This window comes from Folsomia candida, unplaced genomic scaffold (assembly GCF_002217175.1).
Source record: "Folsomia candida strain VU population unplaced genomic scaffold, ASM221717v1 Fcan01_Sc004, whole genome shotgun sequence".
NCBI classification, from domain to species: Eukaryota; Metazoa; Arthropoda; class Collembola; order Entomobryomorpha; family Isotomidae; genus Folsomia; species Folsomia candida.
Genome location: NW_019091196.1, coordinates 1,557,599 through 1,573,782, shown reverse-complemented (window position 1 = coordinate 1,573,782; position 16,184 = coordinate 1,557,599). Strand labels below are relative to the sequence as shown.

Genomic DNA, 16,184 nt, shown 5'->3' with positions numbered 1-16,184 from the left:
AGCTTCAGAGTTTCAAAAAATTTCAAATACTTGGGAATTTTCAAATTGATTAGTAACTGCCATAAAATCCGCGCATTTTGTAAAATTGCTTTACAAATTATTACAAAATAGAACGACGCGCTTGATCTGAGCAAATTTACTAAAATTTGTAGTCTAATTTTCCTTCGAAATATTTGTAAGATTTTTTACAAATTTGTAAGTTTACAGAATTTACAGACTTTACAAAGTTATCAAGTACTGCGTGAATTCTCCTTATTCATTTGGTCAATTCGTCCTATTTCCACATCTTAAAAAATAATTGGATGCCGGGTTTGTAAATATTTCCGTGTTTTCTGATCACGTAATCCATGTCGGCCCCCTGAAAGGAGTGGCTGCCGCGGAGAAAGTAAAGCGAAAGTGATGAAGCATTTCCTTTTGGTGAAACGCCGATTACATAAAATTGACCTTAGGAAACTCAATTTAATACCAAAACTGATTTTTATTCGGAAAGCAATTCAACTTTTTATGTTTGACTGTTTCTTGTATTGTTTTTGAGGCGTATTGTGCAGCATGTGAGAGCAATAAGATAAAAACGAATGGGACCAATACAAAATAATACAAATAATATTGTGAAAACTTTTTTCGTGCAAACAAATTTATAAAGAAATAATCTTTGTATAACGAAAACCTGGCTTAAAATCTATAAAATATTAAATCGGAAGGGAAACGTACATTTTTCTTGGCAATTTTGGAATTTGAAACCAATTGATAAAAATATGTTAAAATATTTTCAATACATGCAAAACATGGCTGTAATATTGATTTCTTGTCGCATTTGCAACTCAAAAGTTTTAAAAATAAACAATTAATTTTACCTTCCAAAACGAGTGGGTATCTAATTTTGTACCAAAATTGCTCATTCATGTACCACCTGACTTCTGGCGTTGGAGTCTCACAATATTACAAAATTTTAATTAATTTCACATGAACATCGCTAAAGTGTTCATAATTTCGCAGTAACTACACGTGACTTAATTTTTGAATACAAATTGTGACGACTAATCATCAGGGTTGGCCAAGATATTTTGTTTCAAAGATACAAGATACAAGATACAAAATATTTTGAACGAAACCCAAGATACAAGATACTAAATACAAATAATTAGAGTTACACAAGATACAAGATACAAGATAAATTTTATCTGCTGTGATCCCAGATACAAGATACAAGATATTTATTTGAAATAATTTTTTCAAGATACAAGATAAATTATTCGGAGCTTGCAAAAAAAAACATGAAATAACGAAGCACCACTTGATTTTTTTGTATTGTAGCCGAGTAACTTGTTAATAATGATAGTATACGACTCATAACTGGCATTGTAATTTATAATGCGAGTCCTCACCCTCCGTTTACAATTTATAAACAAAGATGAGGATTTCATCTGTGGTGACCCATACTGATTTTGTTAAATTATTGTATGGAGCTGAAATTATTATTACCAGTATATTCAGTTGAAATTTGGAATAATTGCTCTAATGGTGGTACAAATTAGGAATATAATGCAAATTACAAAATTTGCCAACGTGCGAGGGTTTATTTACTGTGGATAAAAAAATATTACGACGTTATACAACAGAACCTTGCGTCCGGCTCGGCAAAGCTGTACACTGAGTTTTTTAAATCTTCATAATTCCAAGTTTTAATACTACCAAATATGCAAGTTTCCCGGTTTTTCACTAAAAAAAGTATCTTGTATCTTGACTAGTGTTTCAAATAAAATATGATTGAAATAAATTCTCCAGATACAAGATACAAGATACCAAATACTTTTGCGAAACGTTCAGATACAAGATAAAAGATAAGATAAACTCCGTTACACAAGATACAAGATACAAGATATATCTTGTATCTTTTATCTGATATCTTGTTAAATTATCTTGGCCAACCCTGCTAATCATTAAATCTTCCAATATTTGTAAATAGAGTGGTCATTAATACATGGAATTGTACATAAAATGAAAACCCATATAGTTCACGTTTTGGCTACATTTATTAAATGCCGGACGAATAAAGCATGCCATAAATGGCTAAATCCCCTCGACATAACTGTAAGTACAACTTTAACATACACTCACATTTTGGACATATGTATTGGTCTAATGTATTAAATGGGCAAAGAAGGCATGCCATTAATATAAGTAAATCCCATGTACATGGTCGTATGCTATACCAACTCTAGAATATTTTTACATTTTATATACTTATACACAAAAAATATCTTAATTTTCCTGCTGTATCAAACCTCGCCGGCAATAATTTTCTTTAAAAATATAAACAAAAATACCACGAGGCAATTTTCCATTTCTACAAAATCTCGCCATATCTGTCTACTCTATATTTTTTTGTACCTACGTTCTCCCCAAAAAAGGAGAGAAAGCCATGGACGACAAGGGGCTAATTTGATTTTGTGGGAGAATCCACTTTCACCCACTTTCTCCGTCGAGCACCTGTAGCACCACCGCTTACACTCCACTCTCCGAAACAGAGAGGAGGACAGCCTAAAAGAAATTTATTTAGTGGCCTGGCACCCACCCAGACAGCAGCCACACACATTCATCTACTGCTCACTGGCAAAATTCTGGCGAAATTCAGCTGGAAACCAAGATGAAGAACAATGGTGGAGGAGGACCAAATGCTCTTAAGAACGTTGTCCGAGATCTTGTCTGGCGGGATGTATGGCCGATTTGTCATCCGGGACAAGATTGATGGGGGAGTTATTGCTGCGGGATGAAGATAGCTGTCCCCCGTTTAGCCAGCACTTCAATCAGTTTTGCACACAGAGACGCATGTGATCTCACTGCACTCTTAATAATTGAAGAACGAAGATTGTTAAGAATTAAAGGAGACGAGCTGCTGCTACCGCTAATAATTTTCCGCGAAATTCAAATTTTCCTCAAAATTGGTAATACATGTTTAGTCCATGGAGGGCTATTCATCTATTTTTGAGGTAATTTAGTTAGAATTAAGGCTAGTCGTACATACGTTGCCGCGAAATTCAAATTATGACCAATCAAATTATCTAACAGAATTACATGATGGAAAACTCTAATTTCGCGTAATGAAGTGTCACAGCGAGTTATTACGGCTAACAATTTTCCGCGAAATTCAAACTTTCTTTCAACTTTTTAATACATAATTCGTCCCATTCATTTATTGTTTAGTTGGAATTTCATCCACACACGTTTCCGTGAAATTTAAACTATTTACGATTAACTGAATTGACAAAATTAGGTGGTGGCAGATTCGAATTTCGTGCGAAAACAATGTAGCAACGGAATTATTACTTCATATTTTATAATTCTTTTAGTAACGGTTCCATATTGTCATTTTCTAGATTTTATTACCAATTCCACCAAATTGTTCGTCTGTCAAAATTTTACGACCTCATCTTTAAGCGTGTCATAAATATTATGACCATAAAAAACTGCTTCCACATATGGAGAGAAAGTCGGGCAGATGTAAATATTTTAACACAAGTCTTCCTTTTTGCGTCATACGCGTAAATAGTTTAGCCAACTTTTACACCAAGATTATTACATTACGTAATACGTAAGGTAGCATTTGACACTTGCGAAAATTGAAGTCATGTGCAAAAACATAGGAAAAAATTATCTTACTTTTCACTCAATTTTTACTTGCGTCAAAGTCTTAAATTCTGGAATTAAGGGATTATTTTGTAAGGCTGCTTATTTATTATCTTGTTTTGCTGTGCTCCATTTTGGGTGGGAAATTGCAGACCTTAAAGTATACTCGTAAACACGTTTTGTACACCAAAATTTTACATTTGCGGAAAATTGTGTTGTCTAAAATCTTGCTGCTGTAAAAATTGAATAATATTGTTGCCCAAAATCGGTTAATATAGTTGCCAGTACAGAAAGATTCTAGAAACTCAATACGCATCTTCATTTATCAGGTAGCAAATTAGCAGGTCAGGGCTCAAATTTAAGAAAACTGTGCAAATTTTTTAAGCTAATTGATATTAAAAATTAATTCTGGTTATAATCTAAATGATAAAAGCGAAAATGGTACAAAATGAGCAAGAACGCAAGATGATAAGAGCAAATAATAATTTTTTTGCACCTTGGAAGAATTTTGCATGTTTTGTAACTCGGTAAACTCATGAATTTATATAGTATATATGTATCCTATACATGTTCATGGATAAACTTTACAAAACTTGTAAAACAACAAGCATTTCTTTCCTGTCTGTTTACTTTTCTTGTGTTCAAGTTCGCAAAATGGCGATGAGCTTTGCACAGTTTTATGTACAAAATTTGACACTTAAAAGGTTACAAATTCCACCATAATGTAAAAGTTGCTAATCTGAAAAATGTGAGAGCCAAGGTTCGATTTGAAGTGCACAATTTAATTCCACAATTATGTGCAAAAGTTACAAGTTGTATTTGTTACGTACGAAAAAGTTTGAATTTAATAAATTTCTTGTATATGTAGTATCTCGATGGCAGAAAGTAAATATTTTGAATATTCTGCAAATTTAGTAAGTTTAGATTCTTCCACACGTTTTTCTATGCTTACATCACACTGCAGATTATGTAATGTAAACCACGGTCACAGCAGCTTTATTCTGCAAAAAATGTAAAATCACGGAGATAACTTTTGTTTGAGTTCAATTGCTTTATGTAATTTTATGACTATGACCATATTCTTATTTATCATTCATTGTGTATGTAATTCAGATTTCAGACCATTTTCTCAACTTTGACAGCCAATGCGCTTAATTTAATTTGCCTATCTTGCTCAGCAGTTTAAGTTCAATTCTCTTGTCCAGTCCAAATCATTCATTCTGCTCAAGTTTATTTTTATCTTTTGTCCCTCTTGTAATATTCCATTACCTTGAGCAGTTTCCTATAAAAGAAGGTCATTTCTCCCTCCTCACTGTCATTCTCTTTTTGTACGTACCTTGACCACGTCACTTTGTCACTCAAGTCCACACGTCTCAATTTCGCCCCATTTGTACATCAATATATTTTTAACTGAAGTAAATGTGACTATTTTGATTGTGATAACTTGTGCTCATCATCACGACTGATTCTCATCTCAAACACTCATCAACCACTCATTCATTCCCTGCTTCCACGGTCACCTACGGCAACATTTCCTTCCATCCAGCGGGTTCACTCACACAAATCCCCACAACTTTCTCCTCTAAATAAATATAAACTGGTTTCGCCATGATGTTTATCTCGTTCCAATTTCCTCGTGGAAAACATCTGCCCCAAATTACTCTCTCGCTCTCGCTCATTCAGTTTAAAATATTTTGGGGAAAACATCAAGACATAGAAAATCTCCTCGGGAATATAAAAAAGAATCCTCATAAAATAAATCTTCACCTTAAAATCGACTAAACCTTAAAATAAATGCTTCCAACTCGTTCAGATTTTTGCTATCGGTGCATTTTCTGTCGTCGCGAGAGACGATCTACATCCTCTCTGGAACAGCTTTCTTTTCGGGCAAAGAGTTGCCCAGGGATTCAAAAAATGAGGATTGTTTCCCAAAATGCGAAGAAAATAAAATTTGGTGTCGTTTAAATAAGTCAGGGTAAAGAGGAGGCAAATTCCAAGATCTGTTAATTTTTTATTTATCTGTAAATTAACAAATTAAATACGACCGAATTGTAAAGCTTCTCAAAATGGCGTATTTTTTATACATTTTAAAAATCGTTTAAATTTCTATCCCAATAAAACTTCAAAATTAGAAAATTTACAAATCAATGAACATTTATTTTTCGAATAAAAATCTAAACACGATTTAAATAGGGTAACAATTCTAGAAAGTTATAATTCTTTTACTCGATTTTATTCACAATGAGAAATATTGATTGGTTACATTATAAGTATTATCATTTGAAAATTGTATTCTGATAAAAATTTGTAACATTTTAAAACTGTACCATAAAAACGTCGTTTTAAGAAACTTTCGGATTCCGATTTAACTAATTTCATAAAAGATAGCCTTTTCGTTTCATTATAATTTACGTTAAACCGGTCAATCTCAATCACCAAGTGAAAATCGACCTCACGCAATTCAATAAATTTGAAATTTTTAGCGAAATTTGTGTAAATAGTAATTTGTTACAATTTATATAAAATTTCCAAATTTCACAAAAATCATGCAAAAATTATTTAGGCAAATTATCTCCAAAAATGCTCAAACTGTGACAACACACCTATATGTACGTTACCTTTGGCACCCTACTTTTCCCATTTAGTCAATATTGTCCCCTTTCCTCAATACTTTTCCATTGTTGGCAAACTTTCTCCCGCATCTCGTTGCATCTCTTTCTTCTGGACTCCATCATCCATCCAGCCAGCCCTACCTCGTCTCCCTTCAAATGTGCATCTTGCCATCGCTAAGTCCCATCCAATCCTACACCAAAAGCGCGGAGAAAGTGGGAAAAAGAGAGCAAAACTCTTCTCGCTCTTCTCACAACTTGACTGATGCGACTGACAGGTCGAAGTGGGATCTGGTGAAAGTATTGAATATCATAAAACTTGTGACAATGGAGGCCTCCCAGTGGATGCTCCCCGATTTTTAGCAAAATAGAGTCAATCGATAACAAATTTAATTAGGATGAAATTTGTAAAACACACGATATTTGCATCCGAGGAGGAGAAATTTTTCGCCTTCCAAGCTTACTTTGCGTTTTCTCATCTTCGAATGCAAATATGTCTGCCAACTAACGAGCATTGGTAGATATTATATTTTGAAAAGGTGAAATTATTTAAAATTTTTATCGAAAACATACAATAAATTTGGAAATTGCAAAATTTGTAAACTTTTATTTGCGTTTTCGCCTCTTCGGATCGGAATATCTCTGCCAAACGTGCCTAATGGGACATGGTATCGTTTGCTGATTTCACATTAATTAAATTTGTGATCGATTGGAACTAATTTTGTCAAAATCGAAGAGCATACTTTAGGAGACCTCCATGCTGAGTGAGTAAAAACTTTCCTCCACAAATGGACGGGTTTTGTTCTTCATGATTCTCGAATCAGAATGATCCCGACTTTCTCCGCCTTTCGAGGAGAAAATTGTATCGAAAAACCAGGCTTATTTATTTTTTACAAGCTTTCCTCCTATTTTTCCCCTCATTTACATGCGGAACGCTACATTTCCCGTTTTGAGTGAAAGTTAAGCATTCCCAGAAATATGTGAACGTGACAATTTCGAAATGTCTGAAAAAAACTGATTTTTGGGAAGAAAAATTTGAAATTCTGAGAGCACGAGAAGGTAAGGATTCCTCGTGGAGTGGACGGCACTGCAGCGTGAAATTAAATAAGATGCAACTTTTTCCCTGTGCTTACTTTCTCCGGGAGAAGGAGGGAAAGTTGGGCGAGCGAGGAGGCGAAGTTGGCGGCGGGACGTGATCTGACAAGGGACACTCACGACCTGTCGTTTGAGTCCAGGGTACCCACTATGTTTTTTAGAATCTACTAGGACCCCAGATGAAGGATTCATTCATATTTCCGTGTAAAACTCATATTTGGCGTCAAACTTAAACTAACCTTAAGTTTGACCAGACATACATAGAACGTTTCGTGTAAAGATTCTTCATTACGGGAATTTTCAGAATTTTTAAGAAACACCTATTATTGATTGTACAACTTTGGCGGCGAGAAGTTATGATTTAGTTGAAAATATTAACCAAAGAATTTGAGATTGACTTGACATTCACTTTTTATAATCAGATTAACCTAAAAAAATTGAACAAAATACTATTTTGCTAAAATGTATACTAATTGTTATTATACTATACTATACTATTATACTAATTGTTATATAAATGTATACTAAAAATTACAAAGTTTAGTACATGGGTTGGAAATATATTAATGAATTATTGCCTTTAATTTTTAAAGTTGAACAAATTAAACGCCATGTGTTTCACTTTTTAATTATTTCCGCGTATGAATATCAAAAGATCGATTATTTCTACGCCTAACGTTGAAACCAATTGAATTGACACGTCGACAAATTAATCCATGCCATATATCCCACTGTCGTATTCTTCATACACATATGTCAAAGGGCAAGGTCGCCGATCGTATGCCGCCGCGCCGGTAGCATTTTACGTGTCGTTGCCTCCCACAAATCTAAGATCCTATTCCTTCAACATTGAGACCTCGCACCGCGCCACCGAAAAATTGATTGACGTTGATCTCTGACATATTTGGCATGAATTAATCGTCTTGCAGTTCTAATTTCGAATGAAAAATGCAAATCTTTTAAAATCTAATGGCTTCTCTGTGTAATGATGATGATGATGATTCCAATGAAATGGAAACCACGGAATTTAATCTGGGACCTCATTTTGTCAAAATCTTGCGCACTTTCACTTTCAACTTTCGTCCATATCAGGGGGACTCGCAAAGTTTTTAGATTACCTACACGTAGCTTTTTTCTTACTTTCTTTTCTCTCTCGCGTCTCGTAATAATCCGAGTCAAATGGTTTCGCTCATATGGAAAAGTGAAAGTAGAAAAGGAGAAAGTTTCTGGAAACATGGGGAGAAAAATGGACGTAATAAAATAACTATATTCGTCTTCTGGGAGGTTACTCACTCTTAGAAATTTATTGAGGAAAATTTTGCATTTTTTTTCATGTGAAGCTTTGTCAAGGTGTATATTTTGTAAAGTTTTCGAATTTGGGCAAGAAAATCAGATTTTGGAACGTATAAATTGTATGCATGTTAATTAAACTACAAAACGTTTGTAAAATATATTTACACAATTTACACACATTCTAAAATCCCTGAGATTACCTTTTTGTTATCTCATGGGTGTAGGCAATTCACGTATTTCTTGGTAACGTTGTAAAATCTGTAAACTTTGTCACAGACAATTTTTTATCAAACCCGTTCCAAATTTAGACACTAAATTTGATATTTGACTTCATCACTTTATCAGAAAAATCCAATTTTGCTACAAAGTTTGTCATCAAATTTTATTACCAATTTGTGCCTGCCTCATACGTACTTCTTAACCTTTATCCCTCAACGAGTGTCCAATTTTTAAGCGTGCCCCTCCAAAAGGATGGGTCGGAAGACGGTGGTGGAAAAAAACGTGGCAGAGTCATCATCATTAATTCCTTTGTTGAACGGACAGATCTCGGCTGGCCTGATGTGATCCAGGCTAAAAATAAATGCGTAAAGTACGCATCAATTATTCATTAAAGGCTGCGTCCCACGACCATCTGCATACCCACTTCCTACTTCGTTAGTCTGATAACTATGAAACAATCGAGTCATTGTTACACATTAAAAAATGTGGGTACAAAATTTACACTGAGGCTATTCATGGAGGTCTTGGTAGCATTGAAAAATCCTTAAACTGCGTGAACCTTTACAAAATTAAAAAAATTCTAAACAAAATTAGTGAAATGGCAGAAGTTTTTCACCTTCGCAAACTTTGGGTATTTAAATAACCGAAATAATTAATTATCGGCACCAAAAAATGACAAATCACAATTAAATCTAGTGACAAAAATTTTATAAATTTTGGAAATTAGCTATTACAAATTTACAAAATTAGTAAAGTTTTTGAAGTCTAATCGACGGGGTCTTTTTATTTTGTAAAAATTTGAAAAATTATTTTACAAAACTTATCAGGATTTTACAAAGTTTGAATTGCCTATATACATATATTTCGCGCATGACTTAATATATTAAGATTGCGAAATGAGTGTGAAGTTGTTACTACTAGTTTGGTAACTATTTTGTGCTTCCAAGGAATCTTTGGTAATATTCGTTACCAAATTTAACGTGAAACTGTAACAGATTTATTTTCAGGGATTTTTTAAACAAAAAATGTTCACCACAATTTTTTGGAGTGCACTCACGTTGGTTGGTTGATAGGGAACAATGGAGTCTGGGTCATTAATGAATAATCGAATTTTATGTAATTGTTGGCCTCTTGAGGGAAATGTTTTACGCAGACGAAGTTGTTACGTCACCCGAATACGAATCATTCTTTTCTCCAGTGAATTGTACAATTTTACACAAAATGAGAATGACACTCAAGCAAATTCATTTCTAAATATTTTATAAACTCAGCCAAATGCACATATGCATGTGGTTTTCTCAATTCTCCTTGTTTTCATGTCAGGTTGAAAAATCAAGAATACAAGGAGAAAGTACAATATGTTGAGGTTTGTCAGTTAGTTGAAATCGAATTGTATGATAAAACGTACAATATAATTCGCAAAATTCTGAATACTATTTTTTTGTCAAAATTCAATTCCATTATTAATTACTATTCAGCAGTGGTATTCATAATCCCAAAAACGGTCGATCGTGGGAGCTTGGAATTTAAAAAATTTCGCATATTAATTTCGAACGAATCGAATAAAAACTTTACGAGAGTTAGATGGTATTTATCTTCCAGAGTTGAATCATTACGTTTCATGACATGCTATGCAAATCAGTTTGTTTAAATTTTTTGCAGAACCTGAGGGACCACAAGCGGTGCGAATATTGGGTCAAAGAGAAACAAAGTTACGCGTTCGCGCCGGTGTAGAAACGTACCTGTCCTGTCACGCGGAGGGAAACCCGCCACCGTCTTTTTCGTAAGAAACCCCCATTTAGTCATGGCTTATTAATTAAAAGATAGTTATAATTATTAGCTCGCCCTGCGTAGCACGAGAGCTATTGAATTCCTCTTGTCCGTCCGTCCGTCTGTCTGTGTGTTAACGACCTTTTTGCATCAATTGATGCGAATTAATAATCCCCTTGATCATTAGTGAATACATTAGGCTCACCATTGGTATCGAACAATCCGTGGCGAAAATGGTGCCAATTAATTGTGCAAATGGATCGAGAAAGGACTACACTTTTGGAATAGGCTGCACCGTTAGTATCGAACATTCGGTTGTCCAAAATGATGCGGAACAATTGAGAGACTAGCTGAAAACCGCACCATTGTTGCAGATTAACCGTTACCACTCGCCATTAGATGCCACTACCTGTCCCAGTCAGTATCTCATTTGGGAAATAATTTCCTTGTACTTAACTCCGACCAGGAGTGCACTCAAATGAGACACTATTAATGACTTGGGACACCCTAATCTCGATGACTTCATTGCAAAAATGCAATAAAATACACGTACCTTTTTTAAACGAACTTGGGTAACTTTGAACCTTGATGTATCGTTTGAATCTGAAAAAATCAATTAGTGAACCAATCAAATAACTTGGATATTTCGATTGAACCAAAAAGATGAAGATCTGAAAATTGAATAAACTTAGATTAAATACATATATGACCCTAAAATTATATAAGGGCTGGTAGTGGCATACTATGTCCGCAGTACGATAATACGTTAAAATTATTGAGGAATTTATGGAATTTTAAAGAATTTGTATTTGATATCGGAGGGGGCACCACGGTCTGAAGGCTACGGGTTCCTCAATTATAACTGCATACACCGAGCTACCTAATGGTTTTTTTTATTAGAGTATTGATGTGATATTAGCTATCAAAGACAAATTCTCAATACAGGGAGAGGTAATGCAAATAATTTATTGTCATTTTCAGTGATTATGATAAAGATGCATATTTTTATGAGCTAGTTCTGGTAATGTGTATTTCAACATTACCAGAACAATTTTCAATGGTTATGATAAAGATGCATATGAATTGCGTGTTTCAGTGCTAGCAGATAGGTAGTTTTGCAGGTGGAATTATATCGATTTGTATTGTATGATTTGCTCTTGTTGTCGCAAGGTTTCATCCATCCTTTGTAATTTTTGGGCAACTGCATTTTTCGCGGCTTCTGCTCTCCGGAACTTTTCGTGTTCTCTTTTTCTCCGCATTATTTCTTTTACACTTATTTTTTTGCGAGGCATTATGATACTAACAGTTACGTACCTCTCACGCCGTTCGATAAGTCACAGCCCTCGATACGTCAAACCGCCTGATATGTCACGTGGTGATATGCACTCTGCGACTTGATAAGCTCTCCTCTTGGTAAGTTGCTCGGCCTCTTGATAAGTTGCTCCCCTCTTGATAAGTTGCTCTCCCTCTTGATAAGTTGCTCTCCTTCTCGAGTAAATAATTGGGTATGCAATTCAAAAAACAGCGACCAAGAATTTTTAATAATTTTGGATTATTAAAAATACGGATGTTTTTTAATTAAAAATACGGATGTTTTTTAATTAAAAATACGGATGTTTTTTAATTCACAGGGTTTTCTATTGTTTCTATGTCTGATTAGCCGGACCATAGCTACAAAAACTTAAATTAAGTGATGCATTTCTAGAATCTATTTCCTAATATCCATTTTTATACACGAGTGTACGTTTGAGTCATGATTATGTCAAAATTGTGTACAGATTCCACCCACTTAAGTATAATAGGGCAAGCTACTTCTACCGCTACAACGGTTTATTAAATATTTACTTAAGTGGATTATTTTGCTTCAGGTTAAGAACTCAAAAAAGTAATACAATCCAATCTGTACATTGAATTTGCACATTTTTTAATCCAATTTTTCATGATTGTGTATCCTATATTTTGAATACTACAAAAATGCCAATCTGGAGTTTTCAATTGATACCAGTACAGAAAATCTTGAATGGATTTCTTAATCAAATTTTTAAAACTACGACTTTTTTCATTTCAACAGACATGAAATCCAACCCATCTGTCACTTGATTTAAACGAATCATAATACATATATGTATTCATGACCTTGCGCTTCTACAAATATCGCACAAGTTTTACTTGATCTTTACAATTTAAGTATGCAGAAAATTATGACAATAGAATTAGCTTGAATTTTAAAAACAAATTAAAATTGTATAACAATTTGTGCATGATTTATTTAGGAACTTCTTCAGAATACAAATCAAATGAAAATGCAAAAGATATCTTTATTATATTTTTAGTCTCCAAATTTCTAACAGAGATTTGGGAAAAGTTGTTACTCCGTAATTTGCATGCGATGCCAGAATTTCTGAAGTTTTCCCAGAAAAAATACACAGATTGCTTTTCTGAGCAGGTACTCAATTTATCCCGTGATTGACGTCAAGTGGATTTGAGTCAACAGATTTTTTGACCCAGTTTAACATTGTAAATTTCAAATGAGATTCGTTTCAAGGATTTCAGAACGAGTTTTATGTACACTTTCAAAAGAATATAGCTAAATAAAATAATTGCGCCGAGTTTTCGAGAATTTTCGTTTAATTGAAATTTTATTTGCGATTTGCAAAAATCTTGGAAAAAGTGTAAATAAAATACACATTTCACAAAGCTTGTCATTCATTAACAATCCTTTAAAATTGCAAGTCTGCAATCTCGTTGCAGCATTTTTTTCAAACTTGAAAGTAAGTTTGGCAAGAATTATAATTCAAAAATTATAGTGTTACTGCTTTTTAGATTGATTTTTACCTGAAGACGAATAGATTTAACTTCACAAAGTAACTATTTTTCGGATTGAAATTCTAAAGCGAAAATTACCAGATGTGTAAACTCTACATAAATTGATTACAAGTTGTAATTTATTTGTGAATATTTTTAAGTTGGGTTTAATGACATAGCCACAATCCCTTCAATTTTTACATGCAGAAATCTCAATTTCTGTAAAATTTCTACCGTGTGCGAATGGAGGGTACGTCAGACCTGTTTACGAAGCATTGCATAATTTAATTTTGCAAATTAAGTTTTAAAGACTGTGAAGTCATACAATTAAAAAATGATAATGCACTTGTATGTATATCAAATAACAATGAAATAAATGACAAAAATATTCATAATTTGATCTGCGTAGTCACAAATTTTTAACGAAAAGGCGACAATGCGACTTTTTGTTAGTTGTAATTTAAGAAACTCAAATTTCAATAGAACCAGATCCTTAAGCTCAAAATAGCAAAATTAAATTTACAAAATTAGTGATTTCATAATTATTGTAACAAGCATTTCTGTTCCAAGTTAAAATATGGAAAATCCATTAGAATAGCAAATTTCCAAAAAACGGGGTAAGAGTAACGACTCCGGTATTTGTAAATTCCAGAGGTCTGGTATGATTTCAAACTAGTTTTGTGATGCAATAACGTCGAAACTTCAAAAATGTCTATAGTTTACTCGTAATTTTATTCAGATTGAGATTCAGTACAACCGATTGGGAAAGAATTATTTTTAAAAAAATTCCACTGTACTTTTTAAAATTCAATGAAACAATACAACGCTTTCTACACAATTGTGTCTTTGAATTAAAATAAACTTAAATTTGTTGTAAAGTTTTAATTTTAAGACACATTGTTGTTGATAGCATTATAGAGTTCTATTTTTCGAATTGAAAAAATATACCGGAGATTTCTAACCAATTAAAATTTGACCGAGGAGAAATTAGGTCTGAGAAAGATAACTATGGTTCCGAACAGATCAGATAATCGTGTGTCTGATCTGACCTGAAAATTTCAGATGCGAAAAAAATTGTAGGTATCTGAATGTTTCTCCTTTTCATTACTAAATTTCAAGTGGTATCGAGAGGCTCAAAAACTATGCATTTTCTCATGGTGACCTTGGTCGTAAAATATGCGGATATAAATTACGCAGACATGGGTGAAATCACTAACTTACAAAATTAGTGATTTCATAATTACTTATTCAAATAAGCAACATCTCTCAAAAACTCAAAATCCTTCCTTTTCCCAGTTAACACATGAAACTTCCATTCGATAATAGCAAATTTCCTAAAAAAAACGGATAGTTTTAAAGAAAAAAATCCGTTCTGACAAACACGTAAAATTATTTAGTAAATTCCAGGACTATGGAGTGAGTTTGAAATATTTTGAGATACGATAAAGTCGTAACTTAAAATAAAAATCGGTTGATCAATTCATTACATTATGAGGTTCAGTCTTCCTTTAAGCAAATATGCAGTCAGATAATAAGTTTCCATCAAATTTTTCATATTTTCATCATATATATATATTTTCATTTTTTCAAAATCCAGAGGAAAAATGGGACGCTTTCTGCAGAATTTTATCTTTAAATTAAAATAAGTTTCTCAAATTTATTTCTGAATTACAGGTGGTACCGAGAAATTGAGGGTGTTTTATCAGACCTTCCTCCCACGTCGAAAAGGCCGCCGTCTTCGTCATCGTCTTCCTCGCCGCAGAATAGCGTGGTCCACTTGGCGCAAGTGCGGCCCCAGGACGCGGGCTCCTACCTCTGCCGCGCCAACAATTCCCACTCCGTCGACCAAGTCGTCATTCAACTCGTCGTTTATGGTAAGCCAATCAAAATTTCGAAAAATAAATTTGCATGAACGTTGCATATTGGACACATTTTTTCCACATTATCCTGCAAAAAATATAAGTCACAATTAGCACAAAACTTCTCTTAAGTAACTACTGTAAATTTTCCAAAGTTTTATATACTTAGGTGATTAGTAAGCCAATCTAAAAGATAAAAAACGCATTAATAAGTTTGCAAAAGGGGCACATTGTTGCAAATTATTTTGATTTTTTTTATAATTTAGTCTGACACTCCCGCTAAAATGGATACAATTTCCTGGATAAAATTTCAAATTTTTTCCACCAATATGAATCCAATTAGTGTGTAAAGAAATTAATTTCACATTGAATAATCGTTTCCAACTAATACTGTCAGCATACAACCTCGACCATCACGTGCCCGTATCCTTTCCATACTATTAGTATGGTAGGGATACGATCGCGGGAATCAAATTTTGGTCGAGGTTGCATGCTGGCCATGATAATAGAAAATTTTAATTGTCGAAAATGGTTTAACGTGAGAACTTCATATTTCGTAATTATCGCAAAGTTTCTCTTAATTAATTATATAAGTACTGTAAATTTTGCAAACTTTTGAATAATAATTGTCGGGTTGGACAAAATTTCTAAAAATCAAGGTTTAATTCTTTCAAACAAATTTGAGATTTTAAAGTTATTGTTTTTTTAGTCGAAGTTAGACGGTGTTAATCAACATGTGTAGACTACACATGTTGATTAACACCGTCTAACTTCGACTACAAAAACTAGTGATGGTAATCCGTAACCGATCCTATCCTAGGATCGTAAAAACTCGGATAGGATCGGATTTTCACACGGATCGGATAGAGGATCCGAGGATCAGACAATCCGATCCGAACCGATGAGA

At 33.7% G+C, this 16,184-nt stretch overlaps 1 protein-coding gene across 1 annotated transcript in view; it reads left to right on the top strand.

Annotated features, from left to right (window-relative positions):
• Positions 1-16,184, top strand: part of LOC110848263 (Down syndrome cell adhesion molecule-like protein Dscam2) — a 136,820-nt gene that overhangs the window by 47,110 nt on the left and 73,526 nt on the right. The window contains exons 8-9 of the mRNA XM_035851003.1: positions 10,506-10,626; positions 15,093-15,292. Of these exons, the coding sequence (XP_035706896.1) occupies positions 10,506-10,626; positions 15,093-15,292 (321 nt within the window). The remainder of the gene's footprint in view (positions 1-10,505; positions 10,627-15,092; positions 15,293-16,184) is intronic.